Here is a 17,489-nt window from a genome sequence, read left to right as displayed (position 1 = left end):
CTGAGCTGGAAATCACTGTTGTAGGGCTTTGGGCACCCCAGAGGCATTTCAAAATCACAGATGAAAGGAAACAGGAGCACAGCAAGGCGGCTGGTGGTTCAGAAATTGTGCAGGTGACACTGAAATGTCATTCTGGGGAGGTGTAAAATGGAAAACTCATCTCTGTGCTAATAACTCCATGCAAGCAGCTCCCCAAACGCTTGTTCCATCAATCAGTGCCACGCTGATGAGTGCAACAGCCATGGCAGGGCATCCTCCAGCCCCCGGCCTGTGCAGGGGCAGGCACAAAGATTTAAAGCAAAAGTTTGAAACAAAAGCTTGAAGGGTTTGTTTTGGACATAAAATTTGCAGCATGCCTTTTTATTCCCAGCCAGCTTAGGCATAAAGGTGGGCACATGCACTTCCAAACATCACAAAGAGGGTGGGGGAGAGATTCAAATGTCACCCCCACGTAGCCTCAGATTCAACCCTCCTCAGGTCCAGCCTCTGGCAGCCGCCTGGCCTGGCCTCATCCCGGGTCCAGAGCCACTTCCCTCCATGAAACGGCGCACAGCTGTGGCCTGCAGGTTGTCAAGGAGGGAAGCAAATCACAATGCCGTAAAATGGGTCAGGAGACCTGCAAATCTGGGACAGGCTAATGCTGCAGTCACATGTTTGGAAATCAAAGCTCAGGCAAGAAAGGTATTAAGAGATAAGCAATCATGTATTTTTTTTTTTTAAATAATGTGAAGGTCAGGAAATTATCAAAGGAAATCGACCACTTCAAAGGAGAAAGTGTCTGTAGGTGCATCGGAGTGGCAGATGCTGCCACCACTGCCACAATTCAGCTGGGATCTGCTCTCAGAAAGCCTCCTAGCAGGAGCCTTGCTGAAAGGCCCGTGGGTCGCCCACCATCCCTGGAGAGCCCCAGACACGAGCCCACTGTCACTGCTGGGCACAGCCTGGGTTCTGCATTCACCTGACTGGTCCACCCGGGCCAGCTAACACTGCACAGGCAAGCCCTTGCCTTTTTGCTCCATCCTGTGCGTGCAACCACTCCGGGGAAAAGACTGATATTAAAATTTAAACAGGGTAACAAAAGAGCATATGTACATATCAAGAGAGGTAGGCTATGCACAGCCACCCTGTCCACCTCTGCAGCACTAAGAATACTTAGTCACACGCACGTGGAATTCCAGATAAGTCATCTACCTACTCCATCTTGAGCATCTATCCCGCACACCAGGAAAATGGGAAAACAGAGAAGCAGCACGGGCAGAACCGGGGCCTGAAGAGATCAAAAGCAGCTTCTGGCTCTGCCACAGAGCTCTGATTTGAAGCTAGGCAATATACTCTGTGCCTTTTCACTCATCTGTGACATTACACGTTTTAACGAGACATCCATTACACTGTTGTAATATCTTCAATGGCAGTGGATTGCGGATTGTGAGTGAACACAGCTGATCTTTGACGACCAGGTTTTGCATGTAAAAGAACTTTCCCAAGCCATTCTTCTTTAGGCATTTTTTTATTATTATTTTTCCCCATGAATGGTAAAAATGGCAAAAATAGTATAAGTAGTGGTGTAAACATGACTTTTCACTTTTGTTTTGATGGTTTTTTAAGAACAAGCACAGTAGTTGAAAACAAATTTGAGAGTGGGCGTCTTTTTGGCCAGCATTAACAATCACAACCCCCTGAAAACACGATGATATTGCTGGCTCCTTTACATCTCACCTACCATGGCCTCTCCTACCTCGCATAACCAACACCGAGTTCAACAGCAGCCCATCTGAAGCATTCGGAGCTGCAGTCTCGGAAGTGCAAAGCTTAACCAGAGCAGCAGGATCATGCACTGGGGACGAGTGCCTCGTAAGCCGCCTCTCTTCAGCCACTGTCCTCTCCTCTCGCCCACCTGGTGCTGCAGTTGTGGCTCTCGTTGCCCTTTGCCTGCCACCTGTGCCCATGCCAAAAGCCAATCTGCCTCTTGCTAAGCAACACTTCTCTACACCGGCTTCCTCCTTCCTCTTCTCCATTCCTTTTCTATCCCACCTTCACCCCTCCCTCAGTTATTTCCTACCATTTGTTGACTCGTCATCACATCTTTTTCAGTGCTGTGTTCTCATCTCCCTTCCATACCCCAATCATCATCTGATCACCTTCCCCCCACCATCTCAACCCATTTTTAATTAATTTCTCATACCTATCTCCTTTCCTCTTTGTATTTGTTTGTATTTGACTTATCCACATGGAGCCATATGTATATTTTCACAATGACTGCCCTTCGTACAGGATGTTGGATCAGATGTTCATAATTTCCCTTCTAGCTGTAAAATGTATGTCAAATTATTTCCTTATTGCAATAGAATTATGATTAAGAAAGGGACCTCATTTTTGATTGCAAGTATTACAAACACAGTTACTACACGTAAACAGCAAATAACAATAAAACAAATTGACGTGGTGCCTGTTTGCCCTGTCTCATCCCATCTCTCCCCACAAGCAAAAATTCCCATCAACTTCAATACGGAGTAAATAAGATAATTTGGATCCTGGCCTATCGCCAGTAACATTTTTGAATATTTCTGGTCCAGAGCAAGGATACCACAAACACAGCCTCCCGGGGGGTTTCTGGTTGCTTCCACGCCAGCCAGGATGAGGAAGTCAAACAGCACACACAAACACTAAAAACAGCAACAAAGTAAAAACCCCGCAGAACTTTCTCAAAGCGAAGAAAGACTTGGAGATTCTGAGTAGCAGGAAAAAAGGACTTAGAAAAAAGACCGGATATTTTCCTGACCTGTAACTAACTATAAACTCTCAAGGCCACATGAATACAAAAAAAAAAAAAGGCTGGAATACAAAAAAAAAAAAGCCAAGTTTTCTTTCTGATCTCCAGCTCAGATGAAAGAAGCACCAAATGCTGCTGTCCAGATGGGACAGTGCTCTACACGAGTGCCTGCACGAGGTGGCAGGCAGCAACGAACCAGGTCTCGGTGTTCTCCCGCGATCCGGTCAGACCGCAAGGAGGGGGCAATTCCCACACGGTTTTGTACCACCTCTTGTGTCACCTCCCTTGCCAGGGCCTGGGTAAGAGCTGGAAGCAGGGGCCACTACTGAAATTCACATGACAGCGTTTAATACTCAGCAGAATTTCACTCACCAGCTAGTTATTCTGCATTATCCCATTGTCCTTTTCCCCTTTGCCATTACTTCTGCCAGTCCTTGCTGAGACAGGGATTGCTATCCACCACAAGCCACAGAAATCTCAAAACACCAGCTCTGAAGTACTGTACATGGGCATCTTTTCTGGCTTCGCTCATCTTCTAGTCATAGCCCGTGAGCAAAGCACAATCCCTCCGAGATGGAACAAGTAAATCAGGTGCTTTATGACCTCTTCCACCCCAAAATGTCTGAGGACTTTCCACTCGCAGTACAGAAACAGGAGCCTTTCGGTGTCAGGGGAATGGCAGACATCTCGCTGATTTACGTCCCACGTTTCCACTAGCTGATTACCTGGAGAGTGATTCATGCTTTCCCAGGAAGCATTCTAGCATCATTTGCGCTCATGTGCTTTGCTAACAGGTTAATTACTTTTCCCCTTGGCTCTCAGTAAGGCAACAAGGAGAAAACAAGCAGGGCTCCTGTTTTCATAGCCAGGCACCAGATAAGCCAAGATGGGAGGTGCCAGGACATGTCATGATCCCACTGCAAGGTGCCCCGCAGCACACAGGGGGAAAAAGTTCGACCACCAACAGTTCCAGGGCGATTGCCCTGCGATCAGAGCCACAGGCTAGAAGTTGCTCAAAGCTGTGCCTCTCGCTGCTGTTGATGGGCTAAGGCCGGGACCATTCTTTGGAGCACGCCAGGAAACGCCAGTCCCTGCGGTACCCTGGAAGGTGCCCCAGCAGAAAGGGAAGCAGCAGCACAACACAATGGAGAGAGGCCGTGGAAGTAAGAAACACCCTGCTGCTGCGTCTCGGGGACGCTCTCAGCATTCAGGCTGAGAAAAACAAATGTTAGGCTTTCTCCACAAATTCTTTGCTAGCCCAGGGCGACACCAGCGAGATGAACCTGCATCCCTCGGAGGCTCCACACCAGCCAGAACTGGGGTAATACAGATACAAAACAAGGAGAAAAAACATGGAAGGAAGTCTAGTTTCAACAAAGAATAGGGGATTAAATATCATCTGATGTGGTGTAAATCCAAATAAATGTATATAGTTATGATTTGAACATTAATGGCGTTATTTTTGAAGTTGTATCTGTTTTAGAAGGTTCAAACTACATATATTTTCCACTCTGAAGATGTTTTCCTGAACAGATAACTAGGTTTTCAGTACCTCCACGCCAAGATGCTGCTTTAACGTCACTCTAGATCATGTTTTCCTTCAACTGAAAACAAACTATAAAAAGCAGGCACAGACAAAAAGGTATTTCACGTTGACTTTGTTGGTTTTGATTGAAAATGTCTGTTTTTCAACACAGAAAAGTCCCCCAAAATGCCAAAAAAATGGAATTTGAGTGTCTTTTTCATCTGGTTTCAGTGCCACTGGCCCTTCAGGCCGTCCTTTGACTTCAGGCAGTGGCAGCTTTTTCCGAGCACTGCAGCTCCAAGCAACACGCAGCTGAAGTTTGCGCAGACGTGGCAGTGAGGATTCCACCTCTGTAAAGGCACATTTACCCTCAAGTACTTCACACAACCATCGCCCAAAGCCACAAACCCTGCCCTGACACGCAGCCCGGGTCCTGGGGCCAAGCAGGGCAGCTGTTCACCAGGGGCACCCAGCCTTGCGGGAAATGGAACTGAAAGTACGCCCTGCTTAGCAGAAATGAGGGGGGGGAAAGGGAAATTGTTTACTCCACGTGAATTCTAGCTGAGATATAGAAAAAAGCCCTATGATCTAAACAGCAGCACAGTGCTTTCTAACCAAGGAATTACCCCAGGTGAAACCGGTACCTCCTGGAGCACAGAATGCCTCGCTGCTGCGCTACGGCGTCCCGTTCAGGGCGGGCTCAGAAGCATTTTATAACTCCTAATGCCATTTCCCTCCCTTTCCAAACTCCAGCTTTTCAACCACGCTCAGTTTCACGGGCTGCTGAGGTAGCAGCACAACGGGAGATGTTTGCAGACTTTCCCCGTGCATTCATCTTGCTCTGATGCCAGGTGCAGCTACGCTGGCGGCAGGCTCATGCTAGAAAACAACCGTTTGCCGTGAGCCCCAACCATGAGACCCAATGATCCGGAGTGAGGCAGCTTCGTGCTCCCCAGCTCTCCCGAACCACACCGAAGCCGTGCCGGGCACACATCTCCATACCCGCGGAGCTGCAGGGAGCAGGACCTGCAGCCTGGTACAGGCGAGCAGCGCAGGCAAGGGAGAAGCCTCGCAGCAAAGGGCGGATGCATCTATAAGCTCATATTACTTTCTCACCCAGCCCTCCCCCTCGAGATGCTTTCCAAAAAAATAATTAGGCTGCCAAAAGGCCTTTCTGCTCCACCAGACAGGCTCAGAGTGGGAACCTGCCCCTAAAGCACCCTCTAGCGGCATTTTCACATCGAGCAGCAAAGCAGGCTGCAGCATCCCAGCTCTGCCCCTGGCTTCCCTTTGGGAAGAGGAAAAACTGCCACCGACAGCGATGCAGGCTCCTCTCCCTCTTCCCCCCATCCCCACCTTGGCCTAGAGCATCAATATTTTAGGGCAGGAAGATTTTATCTCACACCTTACAAGAAAAGTAACATATAGAGTCTGCAGCCACAATATCAACTCCTTCCTGGAACTCGAATCCCGTCGTCAACCCCAGCACTAGAACCACTCCCAGCATCGGGGGAAAGGGTCTGGAGAAAGCAAAAAGGGTGACAAAGTAAGAAGGTGCCAAGCGAAACCACTTACGCACAGTGAGGCCGGCAGCATTTCCATCCTACCTTTGCTGTCGCCATATCAGACGTCTCCATGTTTTCTGCTTGGCCTACCAGTAAATGAGACCATTGAAGGAGAGGGAGAAAAAGGGAAGAGTCAAAAAAAGGATGGGGAAGAGAAGACAAACAATTTGACAGACGGATGAGAAAAAGCGAGTCATGTAAGAGCTAGCCCCAAGTTTTCCCTGCTGCCCCCAAACGGGAGGGAAAGACATCTCAACCTGATGGTCCCAAATTCAATTCTTGACTCGAGTCTGGCACAAAATCCAGTAATTTGCCAGCCCCCCCAAGTACAATCCCCCAAACCCCTGCTACCACCCCAAATTCTAGCAGCATGCTGAGGAACAGACAGCTCCCTCCTCCCAGCTTCAAGTCTGAGCTCCCGCAGGGGGGAGGCAAGCAACCTGTGCCCCCCCTGGGGAAAAGGCCCTGCTGCTTCCTCCCTCTCGCTCTGTGGGAAGGGAGAGCGGCACAAAGAGCCCCCCAAGTGGGCACTTTACAAGTCAGGAGAAAGGCAGGCGGCAAGTGGGTCTGGGCAGTGCAGGGGGCAAGGGAGGAGAGGGCAGTGGGGAAGGAAGAGGCAGCTTCTAGAAGGAAAGCGTGAGAGCAGGACAGCCAGACAGGTGGAAGAGCGATGCCACAAAAAAACACAAAATAAAATAAGCGTGCCAGAAACAGACCACGTAAAGAGAGATGTGCAGAGAGAACATGTGCAGAGCAAAATGCAAGGAGGAGGTTAGCCATCTGCACCCTACTGAGAACACTCACCTCAGAACAACCCTCAGAAATTACTGGGCCTAAACTAGGAACTCCCTGGAGCACACCCTCAGCTCAGACTGAAACCAGCAGAGCATCCTCCAAGGTAAAGCTGTCCCGGCTTCAAAAAGGCTCCCGGAGCTGCCGAGGCCCTGCCCGGCTGCGGCCAGCCCCGATTGGCGGCGCAGGGTGACTTCACCCAGCCCCATTCATCACCCAGCTTCTCCCTCCCTGCTCCTGCAGGCTCCTCCTGGCTGCTTCCCTCCAGAAACCGAGCCTGGAGCCTGCTCGCCAGCAAGGAGCCGCCGCACACAACTGGCCGGAGCGCTCTGGCAGAGCGGAGCAGAGCAGACAGACGTGAGCAACCCTGGCCGGGAGGGAGGGAGAGGAGGGTTGGGAAGAGAGAAGAAAAAAAAAAAAACACTGCAGAGCTCAGTCAAATTAAGAGCCTCAGAGGGCTAGGAACAGCTCTGCTTGAAAGTGCTTATTCATACAGCGGTGCAGCACGGCGTGCTCAGGCACACGGCCGGCACACAGCACAGCACGCACAGACCGGCGGCACCAGCGGATGATCCTCAATGCACCCAACAGTTCACATGTGTTCAAGGGCAGCTACCTGCTTTCTCCAAAACCATACTCATTTCCTTGTCCACACACCCCATAAAGCAGGGTTTTATTAAATTAAGTGTATTACATTCCATGCTGTATTAAATATATACACAAATACTGGTGTATTTCTGGTATTTGTTGCAGTGCATTCACAGTCATCTGCTTGTGAAAAATCAAGGCTGCTACACTTCCTTCACCTTTTTATTTTGCATATTCAAATGTACTGACCCCATTCTTATCAGGGACTTAAACCCCATCTTATGAAAACACCTAGATCATCAACCATAGGATGCAGTAGGATGGTTTTGAAAATTCATTCAAGTATAAACACGTTCAGGTCTACCTCTATCCCAAGCATTGCTGTGGGTATAATCCATCTTCAGCCTGTCCCAACACCATGCACAAAAGAGCACCACCACCTGCATGAGTTTTACTCACTGGGATAAGGATCGTGATCCTTGTCGCTTGGTGAGCACTGGATGGATTTCCAAATCATTCCCACGCTACACCAACGAGAGTAGTACTACAAGTGTACCGCGTGCAGTGCAGAGGTACACAAACAGCAGACGCAGACAACCTGCTCTCCAACCCCTCTTTTAGAGAGCCACCAAGTCCCTCGGTGGCAGTTTCCTCCCTCACATGCATTCTGCCAGGAGTACTCATAGCAGCATGACAGAACAGCCTGCCTCGTAAAGGACCTTCAGCAAATCCTAAGCTAGAGAACCAGTAAAGCCCAGCTTCGCATTTCAGAAGAAGCTGAATTTCCATGTTGTGCTCTCTTTACAGCAGCGGCTATAAAATTCCAGCAGGGTGTAATAGCTCATGAACTTAACAGCAAACAGGAAATGTCTCCTGAGGAAGTCCGCTTTTCGGAAGCGAGCGACACAGTATGACACACTCAAGGGCTGGGTAAGAATCCAAAGCTTTGTGAACAGCTACAGCAATAGCGTCACGTTAGTTTGGGGTATGCGCTTGTAATTGCCTCATTAAAGCTATCTTACAAATTGGAAGTGGTTGCTTGTCAGCGGCACTACCTGCAAGTGTCACTGCCCAGCCTCACACAGCAACCGGGACATCCCCAGACAAACACACCATCGGGGCTTTGCTACTGCCCAGGAATCACAGCCCCAGCTTCATGCTAACCAGAGATCCAGCAAATAACGGAAAAAGTTACTTATTCACGTAACCACACAATGGAAACGTCAGTTGGCTCGAAAACCTGCGACCTGCAGGCACAGAGACCAGCACGCTGCCCCGAGGGGCACTACGGTTTGATTCTGCCATGTGGCAAGAAAAGATCTGCAGGAGCTGGGGGCAGCAGGCAAAAACTGCGCCTCTGGGGAATGTGCAAGTAAGACAAAACCTGATAGCGACAGGACTAGCGGGATGACAAACTAGAGGAAAATCAGCAGTGTTAAGTGGAGAGAGAACAGCTATGAAGAATGGCAGAATGTAAGGAAGAGGTAGTTTAACTGTTAGGCACCTTAGTGGAGAGGTACAGATCCCCAGGAAAATGTGCCAGATGGATAAATTCTTGAGTCCTTCCTGAAGTCAGCAGTGTCATGCAGCCCTACAGCCTCTGTTGTCAGATGCAATCACAGCATCCGCAAGCTAGGGCACACCTCCATTTCCCAGGGAAAAATCTCAGAAGGGACTCTTTCTTTGCTGCAGCAGCTGGGAAGTCACGTGAGACTTCATTCCCAGAAATAAAATATGCATTTCACACTCCTGGCATCATGGGAGCTGTAGTCACACTGTACAGAACAGAAAGAGCATGTAGCAAGTAAGCCGCTTCTTTCTGTGCCATGAGTAGTTTGCTATGGCATGCAGATTATGTCTTCAGGTCCTGGAAAGGAGAGCAAGGCAGAAGAGCATCACAGCAGAAGAGAGCGCTTTGGCTATCCCAGAAGAGAAGACCAGAGAGAAGCTCATTATCAAAAGGTGAAAAGAGAAAAATTCCCTAGAGAGATCAGCAGCATCAGAAAGATGGAGAAACTGGGATGATTCGTATTGCTACTGCTTCTTTCTTGAGCAATACTATAACAAAAGAGGGCTGCTGCTTTCATACAACGCCTTCTGGATCTTTTTCCCCTCATTGTCTCGTGTTTGAGCTCAGCCTTCCATTTACGCGAGATGGTGCAATAACCTTTCCCACCCCCAAAAGAGGCTCATTCACTGTGGAAAGGGGCAGGCTAACAACAGCAAGTTTTATGACTCATGGCACATTTCATATGCCACGAAACCCCTCCTTCATTTGCATTTGTCAGGAAGTTAAAAGCCACCTTCTAATTTTACTTTCCATCACGAGTTAACATGCAGCCACCAAGGAGAAGGCACTAAGGCTGCATTATCTTGGACAGAAACACTATGGGCTGACCATCTCCCTTTTCATTAAGTCCAGATATTCTTACTAACAATCTGCTCCCTCAAAATCAGAGAACTTCAGGGTGTCCAACAGGCAAGACACTTTGGATCCTGAATAAAAAAAATCTTTCAAGTACAGTGAGCTAAATCTTTAAATATGGTATAAACTTGAGCCTTTGGGCTGGCACTGCTTAAAGGATAATCCACAGAGGCACACAGGTAGCACACTGGAGAAACAAAGCCTTTATCTGATCTGCACCCATGGAACATCTAATGCAATATCCTCTCCTGGATAAAAAATTAACCCCAGGTGTTTCGGGTAAACAGTGAGAAACCTTGTGGCAGGAACACGCACCACAATATTTTGGCTTTAACAATGAAAACCTACAAGAACGATGGAAATCATGAGAGAAAAAGAAGAATAAAGGTCCTAGATTCCTCTTATTTCTGAAGCCTGAGAGAGAAGATCAGAGAAAGAAGCTTGAGCAGTGGCTCGAGACTCAGGTCCTGGACAAAAGCCTCTGGTTTGCAGACAGAGGCATCTCAGCCCTGCAGCAGCAGCCTCCTGCAGCCCCAGCGCATGCTCCTACATGTTAGAGATCTTCCAGTAGTTGCAGCAACAGGGTGGAACAGAGGATGATGGGTTGCAACTAGGAAAGCCATACAGAGGATGACTTATCTCGCTGCGTCACATCCCACCAAGTACCACACACCCCTCATTGGGTAACCCGGAATAAAGAGTCGGAGTTTGAGGGCACGGGTGCATGGCAGGTGCCGCACAGGTAAAGCAACGGCCCATGAGGCTCACATAAGGAAGTCTGAACATTTACACGGCTAAGCCTAAAGCGAGGATCCTTTTCCACAGCAGAGAAATGCTACCACCTTACAATGCCCGGAACTCCGACAGACCTATACCCCTCCAGCAAGGCCCATGCAACCGCCATTTAAAGAAAAAGGTAAAGGGGGAGAGAGAGCAGCTAACAGCACACCACAACTGAAGATTTGGGGTGGGGTGCTTCAGAGGGAAGGCAGAACAAACAGCGGAGAGGGCTTAAGGAGAAAATTTAGGTCAAACTTGCAGGAGCAAAGGAGAAAAGCAGAGGTCTAGCAGGGGGGCTCAAGGGCAGCCCTTGGCAAGTACAGATTGTAACACCTGACCTTGTTACGACGCATGGCGCGGCGGGGAGACGCATGCTGCCATCTTATCACCGAAATGCACAACAAATACTCTGCAAAGGCCAAGAAAGAAATGGATGGGAAGATAAACGAGGAAAGAGGAGAGGGAAAAGAAGAAATGCAGAGGTCACAGTGAGCACTCACACGGTTACAGTCATCTGCAGAAAGAGGGAAGTCTGTCCAAGTGCCAGCGTGCTCCCCAGCAACCTGAGAAAGTTGCTTCAGCAGCGAGGGAGCAGAACGCTCTTGAGTCAAAAGATGGAATCCCAGCTTGTTTACACACGCGCGGGAGTTTTGGGGAGAAAGCAGCACCGAGAGGTGACCTCAGAGTCCACCGTGGAAAGATGTAATGTCACCATTAAGACGGTTCTGGGATGGCTCCTACTGCTGTTACTCTGCAGTTTGGCCCCAAAGGGAAGCAGCAGTGACTTGGCTGATGAGAAGGCAGAGCGATGGAGAAATCTCCAAAGAGCTTGCTCTGCGCAAGAGGCACAGGTTTCCTTTCTCTGCTCTCAGATTTCTTCTATCACAGGCGATTCAATTTTAAAGGCACAGCTGCCTGCAAGGCTCTGCTGAATTTGCAGCTGCTATGGGATAAGGTGTAAAAATCTGGGAGAATAAAGAGGGATTCTCTAAAAGAATTTGAGGTTGTTAATAGCCAGAATGAAATCCTTGTGTCCAGAATTAACCAGCCAGAGTTTCTCTTGAACCAGACTGTTTGCTCCCAGGTATAAATTAACACCAGTTATCCCATGGTTCCCAGAACGTGTGGAGACAAACTGGTTCAAAGATCAGCAGCACTACCAGATTTCTTCCCAGTAAGAAACATGGGTGTTGAGCTCAGATGAAAGCCAGAGGCTGGTTTGCAGAAGCAACATCCCTAAAAGGATGCTCCAAGCCCAGCTGGTCCATTACAAGGAGCCCTCCTGCTCTTCGCCTTTTCTGCCAGGACAGCCAGGGCTCTGATCCACTGCTAAAAAGCAGCAGCTCGTGCAGCTGTCGGACCTGCAGCCACCACAGGGCACCTGGACACTTTCTGCTTGCAGACAAAGGTGCCCCCTTCTCCCACCAAATGGGCGCTGGTTAACTCTTCTTCCCACACAGCACTCTGCTGAATGGACATAGGATCTCAGGGCAGAGAGGAAGTGTGTAAAAAGAGGCAGGTAAAATCCAAAGCTGCAGGAACATCTCTCTGTAAGATATATGACACTTAACTACCTCTTCCTTACATTATGGAGTTATTATTTAGTGGACTGTGTTTCCAAACAGCATCTTATTTCCAACATTCATTGAACACAGCAAGAATTGAGTACACACTTACCGTCAGCACAGAACTCCCCCCCAGCCCCTGTGTTGTTTCTGGTGCTTTATTTTGTATTATAACTCATTTTAAATGCTCGGTATTTCCCCATTTAGACAGCCAACTATAAAGTGTAAAGATGCACATATTTTCCAAGGTAAATATTGCAAAAACTTGCATGTACCAAAGACAAATAGCACTAAAAGCATGGAAGAGGCCACGATAAAGTGTTTGTGCTGACTGTAAAGTTACGAAAAAGCTGATTTGTTCAGGGACACACACACAGAGCAATCTGTACAAGAGATAGCACTGTCTTAGGAGAGTAGCAGGATGTTTCACCAAGCAAATCCAAAAGAACCTTAATTCCCAGTTCTGGTAAGTGCCCTTAGATTTTGGGGGAACTTCTGTCTGTACAGAAAAATACCCTGCACTGAGCAGTTTCAGAAACAGCTGACGACTGCGCTGTAAACAAGGGCCTAGAAAGGTCTCTATAAGGGCACAAACATATGCATTCAAGCTGAAAAAGAGCTGATCCCAGATCCCCTTCCAGGGCTCGTGGTCTGCTGGAGTCTCAGGGGAGGCTGAGGCAGCAGCATCCCTGTTCACCAGCACCTCCTCCTCCAGCTGCAGTCCAAAGCCCAGGCAGAAGGGTTAGCCTCCCCTCGCGCATCCAGCCCACCTGAGCAATCATTCAAAGACAGGGCTGTGAACAGCAACGCCAGTTCTGATTTCGATGTATACGGTAGTCCCAGATTCTCTAAAAACTGAACTGGGAAGAGAAATAGAAAAAGATTTTTAAATGCCTTCCATTTCTGCCCTTTGACGTGTGTCAGTCCTGTCTGCCAATTTACTGGCTCAACAGATGGGTTTTAACCTGCTTATCCCTTCAACACTTCCCCCAGCTATTCACTTGAGTATTTATCTTTTTTTCTATGCCTACTGCACATCAAACAAGTCACTACCAATTAGGAGAGTAGGACCTGAAGAGCTGTACACCATCCTTTTTTTTTTAAAAAAAAAAAAAACAAAAAACACCTTTGTTTTACTGCACAGCATCGATCAGTCAGCCACACCACAAAACAGAAGCAACACCATATTTTCAGATCTTTTATCTGCAGCTGGGGTGCCAGGCATGCTCACAACAGGACTCATAGATACGCTGTGGTTTCTGATGACATCTCGGTTAAAATGTTTCCTGCATGAAGGAAGGTGGCTTTCTCCCACTGCGAGACAGAGGTATTGCCCGCATGGTGTTCTTCTGGAGGAAACCTTGCACTAACTTTCAGCACCAGTTCATTTCTACACATTAAAGAGATCAGATCACTGGTGCAGTTAGAGCTCCCATACCATGTTTGGGTACATGCAATATAATTCAAGGACAAATACAGCTCCTAGATTCATCCCAGGCCATGCCCCAGTTTAAGATGGCATCTATACATCAAAAGGGATGAGTTCTGCAACTTAGGAACCTCCAGCCTATAGATGTGAAGTCTAGTTCTGGTTGTACAGCAGTCACTCCCCCTGTCACTGCATAAAGCTGGCCAAACACTATCTGAATTTAGCAGCAGGCTCCCTCAAAAAGCATCACTCCTCTGCATCTTTCAAAAGCCTAGCTCCGTCTGTAAGAGGCTAAAATCAATTAAGTCCTCTGAGACGTTCTGATGGCTGACTTTAGAGCAGTATTGAAGTTTTAGTACTGCAAGAGAAGTTTGCAAGGGCTCTGAGGCACAGCACATGCTGTAAGGTGAATCCACGCAAGGGGTCAGCAGCTGACAGCACGCTGCACAGAAGCCTGCGGACAAGGGCCAAGGAGGCTTACACAGAGAGCAGGCGGCCTGTGAAAGGAGGTGGTTTACAGCCCTGCACCCCAGCCTCCTGCTGCCTTCGTTCCCACTTCTCCACACGCCTCAAGCTAACAGCTGCCACACTGACTATCCCAATGCTCCCCAAGGACGCAGAGCTGATGGGGTGACCATTACCTAAGGTCTGCAAGTGAAATACTTACACAGCTGAGCCCTCTGCTCTTGGTAACAGGAAGGAAGGCTGCGTAGAGTCTGCCCAGGGCCTCAGATAAGGAAAAAAAGGGACAGTGAAACGAGTCCTCTCCTCCTCCTCATGTTCCCGAGCATCACGAGCTAGCAATGCAGCCACATGAGGTCTGCCAGACCTCCTCTGCGTTCAGTGAGATCTGCAAGGCACGCTGAGGTTTATCAATGATAACGCCAGTTCAGCAGACACAGAACTGATCAGGAAATGGAGAAGCGAGATCTGAATCCTGCTTTGCCCTGCTGTTACATCTGTTGTAAGACCATGCCTTCTCCTGCAGCTGTTACTGACCTGCGTGGAGGTTCTCCCTCTAAAACCTCTATGTCAGAGCCAACTTTTCGGAAGGGAACAGGCAGGTATTTTGCCATGACTGCTTGGAGCAGAGGGCTGAATTAAGAATGGTTTATTTTTGGTGATGGAGGGGATTTGCACAATCTATTCTACTTATCTGCACAAAAACTATTCATGGTATCAATTAAACTGCCTCTCACCAGTGGCTATCAGCTAATGCCCAGAGGCATGATATTACATTACTACAGAAAGCATAAAATAACCCTGTTCTCAAGCTTGCCAATAGCTTTGAACTCAAAGCTCCAGACTCGCATGCTGAGCAACAGCAACAACAAAGTGCATGAGCACGAGCACACCAATTAATCCTGCAAGGTCTCCTCCTTGCCTCTGGCCCCAGTAAGAGGAGCAGGAGAGGTATCTGTCCCTCCACACCCCTCAGTCACAGAGAAGGGAAGCACAGGGGCTAATACCCTTGCTTTGAAATCGCAAAGTACTTTTAGTTCAGTCTCCTTAAGACTAAAGAACAAGAGTAGAAGAGATAGCGAGTGGAGCACAACTTTGATGAATCAAATCCAATACTGACTTTCAATGAAGAGAGCACCCTTATCTCCACTGACAGAAGTCGACTGAGAATTTTAGGGAAAAGGGATGAGACTTTCTCCCTGACGGCTCAACCCTCTTACAGGGCAGACCCACTGAGCTGGGATGCCAGGTGCAAAAGACGACTCCCAGCTGAACACAAAGACAAAATTCATCTTATTCCAGCAGCTTGTTAGCAGCCTGCCTTATCCAACAGAGCCGGATCCAGGCAGACTCTAATTAACAACAGCCCATCTTCAAAAGGAACAATGCTGGCGTATGAGGAACACTGCAGGTGTTATTTCCATTCACAACAGCTCTGCTGACAGTAGCGAATCTAGCAATCCAAGTGGAGGAGAGCTGCTCTCAAACTGTTCTTCTGTCTTCTACAGCCGAGAGCCAATGCTGGGGCTCAGGAAGCAGCAGCAATTAGGAAGAGGGAAGACACTAGCTCTGACCCTAAATATTAACCATCTTTCCTATGTAACAAAGGAGTTTAGCACCATTCTGGTTAAACTCCTCCAAAGTTAGTCCATTTAATGTTAAATCCAGCTGACTAAGGAACATTTAAGGGAAGTATGGATTTTAATCTAGCTCCAAAGTTACTGCAAGAGCATCAGGGTTCTGATCTGGGACACTCTGGAAGCTCAGCCTGAGCTCTTCTCCACAACAGGATGTTTAGCACCACTTTTGAAAACCTCCCTAAAGATCATGCGCTTGAATCCACCCCTGATGAATAATAGTTATTCAGGTGTTTAATATTAGGACACTCACTGCCAAGGGAAGTAGCTAACTTTGCTGTGCCTCCACTTGCAAGTAAATGGGCACACAGTACGTTAATACCAGCTTCTCTTCATGTCAAGGGGAAAAGGGACGCAGGCTAGGAAGATGCAGCATAAGCAAGTCACGGGTCCATTGCTAAAATACGGAACTCCTACTGACTTCTTAAACACCCCAAGGATGTAACTTTGGCACAAACACTTTCAAAGTCTGACCTCCTTTCAGATCTTCACACAACTTCTTGGAAATCCAGTCAGGAGGCAGAATTTCTAAAACTTGTCTATGTCTTGAGCCATTCCCTAATCTTTTTGCAAGCTCTCGCAAATTTTGATCCATTGTTTGAGAAACGCTTAGTAGCTTATGCAAAGGAAAAACAAGCCCCACAGCCCTGGAATTATCAGAGCAAGATAGTGTGCACACTGGGGGGCTAATTAAGCTACAATCAAGATGTAGGGCATCTTAAAACAAAACATCGTAAGACTAGCTGTTCCCCATTTCCTCCATTTTGATATGATCACTGTAAACTGCTACCTGCTTCTCTCCTCTCCTTTTCATGTCCTACTGCTTTCTGTCCCCGTACTTTCCACAATCCTCTTTTGACCTTATCAGTGTGTCTCCTCCTCAGACTGTGTATGAGGCTGAGGACTGATTTTCCCTCCAGCTCAGTAGCTTAATATTTACTCTTAATTAAAACTCCCTGTGTCCTAAACCTGATAGGTACTTCAACATCATGACAAAGAACAAGCCCTTGGTTCAAGCAGAAGCAGGCTCATGACCTTAGACTTCATTCAGATGAAAGCTCAAGGCAATTCATACATAACCTTGTCTTGTTACAGTGACTACTAACTGTGTATGTGCACAGATTTCACCCAAGTCTCTGGCTGTCTACATCCCAACCCTGCCCACTCTTTGAATTAGTTTAAGTCAAGCAGCTACTGCAAGCACAATTATTTGGACACCAACTCAGCTCCACTGCTTATCTTCATACTCGTGTGGTTGGGGTGTTTCAGCATCTGAGCAACCCACAGACTTAACTCACCATCTTTCTTATCTGTTTTCCTGAGGTTAGAAAAGAACCGTCCTCCTCATTTCACAGACAGAACATGAAACGATTCACCCAAGCTCACACAGACAGCAGGCAGCTGAGCCCTGAGTCCAGGCAAAAATCCAGCTCTCCTTCTAGCCTGCCTCTTTGCCCTTACGTGGCTCTAAAAATACCTGCACAGCGTTTATTTACCCCAAGACAAAATAAAAGCTGTATAGGCTCCCTGTCAGCATAAACAATCAGGTATGATAGACATATGACAACTTACGTGACTTTGCAGAAGGCCAGCTTTTTCCTCAGAGAAGATACACGCAAGTGGCAAACCTGCTTCACCGCGGTGCTGCAGGACACCTTGTCAGGGCACGGGTTCTGGACCATGGCCGTACTTCGCACTGCACCAGCCAACAGCAGCGCTCACACCTCAAGGAATACAACTGCTAGGGAGCACCGAGCGCATCTGCCAGCAGAACAAAACTGAGTCTTCTCCGAAAGAGCCTGAGGGTTGGAGCACGATCTTTGGAAGTCCATCACTGAGCAGTTAACCCCACTAGCAGCATTCCCTGGTACTATCTTTTACAGGAAGAGCACGCAGTTAAGATCTTGACTATGCCTAGTCTAGATGTCAGCCATCCTCAGCTATGTATTCC

The 17,489-nt window shown here is 48.0% G+C and overlaps 1 protein-coding gene across 19 annotated transcripts in view; it reads right to left on the bottom strand.

Moving 5' to 3' along the window:
• GRAMD1B (GRAM domain containing 1B) overlaps window positions 1-17,489 on the bottom strand; it is a 143,648-nt gene that overhangs the window by 66,709 nt on the left and 59,450 nt on the right. For 2 of the 19 annotated variants that reach the window (XM_083808677.1, XM_083808674.1), the window contains exons 4-5: window positions 5,903-5,946; window positions 139-5,815 (exon numbers count right to left, since the gene is read on the bottom strand). The exons of 12 other annotated variants lie outside the window; for them this stretch is intronic. In XM_083808677.1, coding sequence (XP_083664803.1) covers window positions 5,919-5,946 — 28 coding nt within the window. In that variant the 3' untranslated portion in view covers window positions 139-5,815; window positions 5,903-5,918. Of the gene's footprint in view, window positions 1-138; window positions 5,816-5,870; window positions 5,947-6,664; window positions 7,500-8,744; window positions 8,890-17,489 lie in introns of those variants that run through there. 5 more of the 19 variants (XM_083808676.1, XM_083808675.1, XM_083808668.1 and 2 more) reach the window with 5 other exon arrangements.

This window comes from Anser anser (assembly GCF_964211835.1).
Source record: "Anser anser genome assembly, chromosome: 22".
In the NCBI taxonomy this organism is placed as follows: Eukaryota; Metazoa; Chordata; class Aves; order Anseriformes; family Anatidae; genus Anser; species Anser anser.
Note: the sequence above shows the minus strand (reverse complement) of the source record. Positions and strands in the feature narration are given on the sequence as shown.